General features: G+C 37.4%; 1 protein-coding gene across 6 annotated transcripts in view; it reads left to right on the forward strand.

Annotated features, from left to right (window-relative positions):
* Positions 1-7,525, forward strand: part of MLH3 (mutL homolog 3) — a 29,213-nt gene that overhangs the window by 12,797 nt on the left and 8,891 nt on the right. For 4 of the 6 annotated variants that reach the window (XM_004739243.3, XM_004739245.3, XM_004739247.3 and 1 more), the window contains 3 exons: positions 4,195-4,266; positions 5,706-5,817; positions 6,833-6,992. In XM_004739243.3, coding sequence (XP_004739300.1) covers positions 4,195-4,266; positions 5,706-5,817; positions 6,833-6,992 — 344 coding nt within the window. Of the gene's footprint in view, positions 1-342; positions 1,033-4,194; positions 4,267-5,705; positions 5,818-6,832; positions 6,993-7,525 lie in introns of those variants that run through there. The other 2 variants (XR_006604385.1, XM_045072227.1) reach the window with 2 other exon arrangements.

The following is a 7,525-nucleotide window of genomic DNA, read 5'->3' on the forward strand; positions in this document are numbered from 1 at the left end:
AGAGAGAGAAAGCATGAAACGGGGGAGGGTCAGAGAGAGAAGCAGACTCCCCATTGCACAGGGAGCCCGAAGTGGGACTCGAACCCAGGACCCTGGGATCATGACCTGAGCTGAAGGCAGACGCCCAACCGACTGAGTCACCTAGGTGCCCCAAGAAACAAGATGCTGTAAAAAAAAAAAATGGTACTGAGAGATTTGATTTAGTTAGGAAAGCCTGGGAAGGTTTTCTTGGTAAAATGAGATCTGAAGTATGAGTGTGAGCTAACTAAGTAACCAAGGGAGGGAAGAGTATTCTGGGCTGAGGAATGACAAATGATACATATTTGATTTCCTCTCCTCTAGTGAGAGGAAGCAGGACAAATGCAGCTGGAATGAGAGCATGGAGATGAGGCCAGAGAAGTAGGTCACAGCCAGTTCTTAAGTGTCAGTTACTGTCTTTGTATTTGTCTCAACCCCGATTGGAAACAATGGAAAGCTTTTTGTTTTCTTTTGTTATTGTTTGTTTTTGCAGTGATACATGTCACATTGCATTTGTGCCTTGGAAATACTGCTCTGGTTGCAGTATGGAGAATGGGTTGGGGCTGGGGTAGAGTCCCAGTAATTGCAGAGAGACTGTAGGAGGATACTGCAATATCTAAAGATGATAGTTGGTGAAGACCAGGGTGGACTGGAGAAAAGCGAGTGCATTAGAGAGATAGGTAGGTCAGCAGCGTTCAGTGATGCATTGGGTATGGCAAAGGAATCAAAGATGACTCCTCATTTTCTGACCTCTTCACTGAGTGAATGATGCAGGACCAGGTGACAGAGATCCCAAGGAGAGCCTCAGAAATCTGTCCCATGTAGGACTGAAGGAGGCTAAGGGTGAAGAAGGCTTGTTTTTCATTTTTCTTTTTAAATGAGAAGACTCGAACACATTTATAAGGAATGCTTGATAGTGTATGGCCGAGAGCTCTGAGCACCTGTGGAGGGCTTGGGTCCAGAGAGGCAGACGTGCAGGGGGATGCTTTGAAAATTTGGAAGCAGTTCATTCTCTTTGTATTCCAGAGTATTCTCTTTTATCTTGCTTATGTTGTAGATTTATTTAGTAAATGTCATAATAGATCAAAGGCAAATTAAAAGTGCTGTCAAAATTGTCATAAATGTGAGTGAAAGTCAAATTCTAGTAGTTTCATCATTTTGGGAAAATGAACAGATTTTTTTTCTAAGGTTTTGATTACCTGGAATTCTTTGTTGTTTAAAGATTTTCTTTGTTTATTTATTTATTTATCTGAGAGAGAGAAAGAGACCCAGCATGTAGAGGGATCTCCAACAGACCCCACACGTGCTGAGCTCAGAGCTGATGCAGGGCTCAATCCCACAACCCTGAGCTCATGGCATGAGCTAAAATCATGGGTCAGACGTTGAACCGAGTGAGCTACCCAGGTGCCCCTCTTTGTTGTTGAATACCAAAATCTCTATACTCATCTGAGATGAGTATAGCCACAAAATCTGAGATGTTCAGAGAAGCAAAAGGGACCTATTTAAATTTCTCTTGCCATTCTGTATTATCATTGGGTTTATAGTTGACCTTTGAACAATGCAGAGGAGCCCTAAACCCCCACACAATCAAAATTCATGTATAACTTCTGACACCCCCCAAAACTTAACTACTATTAGCCTACTGTTAACCAAAGCCTTATTGATAATTTAAACAATGCATATTTTGTATGTTATGTAGATGATATGTTGTATTCTTACAATAAAATAAGCTATAGAAATTGTTACTAACAAAATCATAAAGAAAATACATTTACAGTACTGTATTTATAAAAAAAAATCGGCATGTAGATGCCCCAAGCAGTTCAAACCCATGTTGTTCAATGGTCGATTTTAGTTAGATACCGCCAAAGAGAAATCTTAAATAAATACATTTTTTAAAATCAAAATGTCAGTGTTTTTACTGTCACTCATGAATACTAAAAGCAATTTATTCTTGTAATTGATTATTTTAATATTTGCATGTTTTTTAAATTGACAAATATATTGTTTTAAATTATAGTGAAATTAATCCCATATACTCATAAATTGGCATTTTGTATAGCATACTTCCACCTGTGATAAAATACAGTTGCTATGATACCCCAAAGAATAAGGGTTCATTCATTTGTTCTGTAAATATTTATTGAGTATCCTTGAGGTGCCTTGTACTATTGTACATGCTGGGAGTATAACAGATAGAATTCCTTCCCCTTATGAAACTGCTATTCTGTTGTGTTAGAATATCAAAAATACAGCTTCTGACATGATTAAATTACTTCATATCTTCTGCTTCATTCAAGGAATGGAGAAAATGTTGTCAACAGTATATAGACTATAAATCATTCTGCTACCATCAGGTACAGAATTGATTTCCTAGGGCCCCTGACTCTTGGTAATTCATACCAACTCATTTTAAGTTTGAGGTTACTCCCTCACAATTTTTTTTATTTATTCCATTGTTTTGCCCAATACAGGATGTTCCCTCTTCATCACAACCAGCTGCAACTCCTCCTATCCTCAAAGGAATTTAAAATTCATGTTCCTGTGGTTGAACATGCCGTCAGAAAAATTACTTCCTTTTTCCCCTTAAGTCTTAAGCTCTCATGCCATGAATTTGATGGTGTCATAGTAACATTCAATTCTTTAGTAGAAATGGGAAAAACAGGAATTATCTATTTTGATCAAATTCAAAAGGAGAACTTTTATTTCAATATGACCAATAGCAATAAACCTCAACCCTTTGGCCCAAAGTGATAAAATTACAAGACAAAAAGATGTATTAATGTAATTGAGAGTCAGTCCTGTCAGTGAGAAAGGGATTTCCCTGTAGGTTTGGCTTTTTGGGTAGGAACATTCTGCCTTCTCTTTTGCACTTGAGAGTCAAAAGCCTTGCTACTCAAATCATGGTCTGTAAATAGCATCACTTGGGAATTTGTTAGAACTGCAGAATCTCAGGGTGCCTGGGTGGCTCAGCCACTTAAGTGTCTCCCTTTGGCTCAGGTTGTGATCTTGGGCTCCTGGGATGGAGTCGGCATCTGATTTCCTCCTCAGCAGGGATTTGGCTCCTCCTTCTCTCTCTCTCTCCCCCAGCTCATGCTCTCTCTGTCTCCAATAAATAAATAAAATCTTTCAAAGAAAAAAGAATTGTATGATCTTGCATCCTATCTCTAATCTGCTGAATGAGATTCTGCAGGATCCGCAGGTTATTTGTGTGCTCATCAGAGTTTGAGAAGCCTGAGTCTGAAGCAAGGCAAACTAGGACTGAGGGCCAGATCCAACCACTACCCGCTTTTGTGCATCCAGGGAGCTAAGAATGGTTTTTACATTTTTGAGTGGTTGAAAAAAGCAAAAGAATAATATTTCTTGACACATTAAAATGATATGAAATTAATATTTCAGAATGAAGTTTTATTGGAACACAGCTACAGTGTTACTGTATTGTCTATGGCTGCTTTGGTTCAAAAGAAATAGTTGAGTAGTTGTGACAGAAACCATATGTCCTAAAAAGCCACAGAAAAAATTTGCTGACCTCTGATCTAAAGTGTACCAGATCTGGCGGCCACCTTTTTTAATATGTAAATGGTTTGTGAGAAAAGTTGAAATTGGCCAGAAGAAGGATGTTTTTTAAAAAAAAATTCTAATTACACTTATATTTAAAAGACATAATTATTATATAATGTAAATGAACAAATTGAATTTATATGTTTGGCTATAATGTTTCTTAAAGTGAACAACATCTGTCGTTTATTAAAAGTGTACTCTATGGGGAAAAAAAAAGTGTACTAGAATTACATTCTTCATGGGCTCCAGAGTAGCTTGTAAATCAAAGTCAGCTGATTATGATAATGTGTGTGAAGTCCTTCATTGTATCAATTTGAATTAATAAAGCAAGATCAGTATTTAAACATTAGGAATATAGGATTTTAACCTTGTTTTATAAATGAAATACCATGAACTAAAGACTTTCTCATCGGGAATAAATTAGTTATAGTTTTCCCCATAATTTCAATTTTTTAAGAAATGAAGGGTGTAATTGTTACTAGTACATATGTATGTTTCCCTGGTGCTTATGTTGTTAAATAGTTTGAATTAATTTTTTTTTCCCTGCACACAACATGATTATTTTAACGTAGATCTGAGAATTTGAAACTCTGGTAATCCTTGCTAATCTTCTAGGTGGAAACCTGCTGGTTCTAGTGGATCAACATGCTGCCCACGAGCGTGTCCGTTTAGAGCAGCTGATTACGGGTAAGGATCTGTTTGGGAATAGAAGAGATTTGACACTCCCGTGCAGAGCTTGTATACTGAAAGAGTTTTTCTAACTGTGGCTGTTTTGAGGAAAGATGAATTCTATGTTTAAAAATTTAAGCTGAGGGGTGCCTGGGTGGCTCAGTGGGTTAAAGCCTCTGCCTTCGGCTCGGGTCATGATCCCGGGGTCCTGGGATTGAGCCCCGCATCAGGCTTTCTGCTTGGCAGGGAGCCTGCTTCTTCCTCTCTCTCTCTGCCTGCCTCTCTGCCTACTTGTGATCTCTGCCTGTCAAATAAATTAAAAAAAAAAAAAATTTAAGGTGAAGTCTTCTGGTTTGGCTTCTTTTATAACTGAAAGAACATAGTGATTCACTCTGGTCATTTGAAGTTGGTGGTCTTAAATGGTCAAAGATATATTTGCCATACATTTATCATTGACCCTAATGGTTGGGTCCCTAAGAATTAGGCTACTTTATTGTGGCCATCATAAAAATACACTGTGTGCCCATATGATCTTGGTATATGTATCTTAACACTTCATCTGTCAGAGACTATCACCAGCTCATAAGAACCAGTATATTGTTTTTATTATAAAATTTGTTTTGAATAGGTGGTATAATCAAGTAAGTTCAAGTCTGAAAGGTATAAAAGGTAATATAATAAGGTCTCTTTTCTCCCCTTGTTCCTCATCCCACTAGTTTCTCTCCCCAGAGACAAGCAATATCACTAACTTGTTATATGTTTTTTCCAAAGTCAGTATGTGCTTTTTAATCTTTGCTACCCTATTTTCTCATCATGAGGTCGTATGTTCTTCAAATGGTAAAATCCCAGGAAAATCTTTACTCCTGTGGTCAAGTAATGAAAACTAATGTCAAAGAGTTAGGGGAGGACCTAAGGAGATAGTTCATGGAATGGAATGGCAGTGATATTACTTCCATGTTCACTTTTCCTTATGAGATGAAGACTTAATTGTCATAAAGATATGGTAAAATTAGTGTTAGGAAAACTTGCCATAGGCTCAGGACTATTTGAGAACAGGACTGATGACTGTTTTCAGAGACTGGAAAACCCTTCTGAAGGAGTGGGGAAATCTTGAGCCTTACCAATGTTATTTTCTCAGTAATCAACAGTATTACCGCCATCCCCTGTTATTAAAACCACATTTATTGACTATCTACAGAAACACTGCCTTGTTCATTTCAATGTAAGACTTAAGTCTTATATTTCTTATTTTGGAAAACACTGACGAAATGAATACATGGACTAGATATTTACTAGTTTGACTTTAATAATGGAAATTCAAAACCTAAAACTGAACATGGAACACATTGCTAAGTACAATAATAATTAACATGGCTGTACCTCACCATGCCTTATTTTTATCTAATTCTGGAAGACTTCACTTCCTCCTCGTCACCGATTCATCTTTTTTCCAATAGATTCCTATGAGAAGCAAAAGCCACAGGACTCTGGTCGGAAAAAATTACTGTCTTCCATTGTAAGTCCTCCACTAGAGATAAAAGTGACAGAGGAACAAAGGAGACTCTTACGGTTAGTACCATCATGAGAATGTGATAGATACTTAACAGTATAACCTCTCACAGTAATTCTGTGAGGTATAACTGTTCCTTTTTTCAGGTGAGACACCTGAGACCAAAGTGAGTTTACATGACTTCTTCAAGGTTATAACAACTCTTGAGTGGTGGATCAGTCTTTCAGATGCAGGTCTTCTGACTCCAAATGCTCCTCTTTCCACTATATCACAGCTGTTGAGTATAGGATAGAGTTTCCTTGATAATTTTTTCCAGCAGTTGGCTTAGAATGCTCTTACCATTTCTTGGAAAAGTCCGTGTTTATGCTGTATTGTTTCTGAAAGCAAAGTTACTGCAGTAATTGCTTCCATTCTGCTTTGCCTTGGTGCATTCTAGATTCTTAGTTTTCATTACCATAATCATACTGGGAAGAAAGTAAAAGACTGAGCCATGAGGAAGGGGTAAATCATATGGTGAGTCACAAGATAGGACGCTGTCCCACTTTTGAGCAGCAGAGATTATTGGAAATTAAAAAAGAATTGTCTCTGAATATATGTTTGGTTTGGGAATATGCAATTGCCAATAAATCTTCTTCCCTGGGGCATAATTTATAATAGAAACAGATCCATTTATTTACATGCTGTTAATCAGGACTTCTCAGTTCCTAGGGCTGTTAATTACCTCCCTGCTTTAATGCTGATTCAAAACATTCTCAGCCCTTTTTATTTGTGCCGAACTCCTTGAACTGCCAGCAATGAGGAGAAGTTAGCAATTCGCCAGTGAAGAATAAAAACTTAGGAACAAGACTTAGAAACAAACTTGATTCTCTCAATGGAAAAGAGATAAAAAGATGAAAGTTACTATAATTCAAAAAGGAAAGTTGATGATAAAATCCTAAACAAATGACCATAAGTATGAGAAAAACAGTACAACTTTTAAAACTTGTGGCTGCTTTTGAGAAACTCTCCAGTGTTTGGAACTCATAGTAAAATGTGAATGAAGTAATACTTTTGTAATTGAGGTTATCTCTTTAGGTGTTATCACAAAAATCTGGAAGATCTGGGCCTTGAAATTACATTTCCAGACACCAGTGATTCTCTGGTCCTTGTAGGAAAAGTACCACTCTGTTTTGTAGAAAGAGAAGCCAATGAACTTCGAAGAGGAAGAGCTCCTGTGACCAAGAGTATCGTGAAGGTAAGACAGAGCTTCACATGTTGAGGATATTGCTGAGTGAAGGTAACCTCCTGTTTTCTTTAGAAATTCTCTATATTCATCGTTTATTTAATAAGCATCTGTGAGATCCCTGCTATGTGCCAGGTGCTAGAGATTCAGAGATGAATTACCTCAAGTTGAAGAAAGAAGAACATTTAAGTAATTACAAATACAATGAAATTTGGCCAGTAGAGCTATGTTCAAAAGTGCTGTGGAAATGCAGAATGATTACTGTGCCCAGGGGGATGGAAGTCAAGGAAACTATCACAGAAAAGCTATTTTTTTTTTCCTTAGGAAAAATCTTGTAGAACCTTAGAGGAGAAGGGCAGTCTAGACAGAACAACTGATATGAGAAACACAGAGCAGATCCTGTGTTTAGAGAACTACCGGTATATATGGCTTAAATGAAGATATATATGTAGTGATGGACTAGATGAGGCTAGAAAGGCCATCAAGACCAAGTCATAAAGGGATTTTGCATAGTCTGTTAAGTTTGCATTTCATCCTCCACATAC

Source organism: Mustela putorius, unplaced genomic scaffold (genome assembly GCF_011764305.1).
Source record: "Mustela putorius furo isolate JIRA1106 unplaced genomic scaffold, ASM1176430v1.1 tig00000129_pilon_pilon_pilon, whole genome shotgun sequence".
Classification (NCBI taxonomy): Eukaryota; Metazoa; Chordata; class Mammalia; order Carnivora; family Mustelidae; genus Mustela; species Mustela putorius.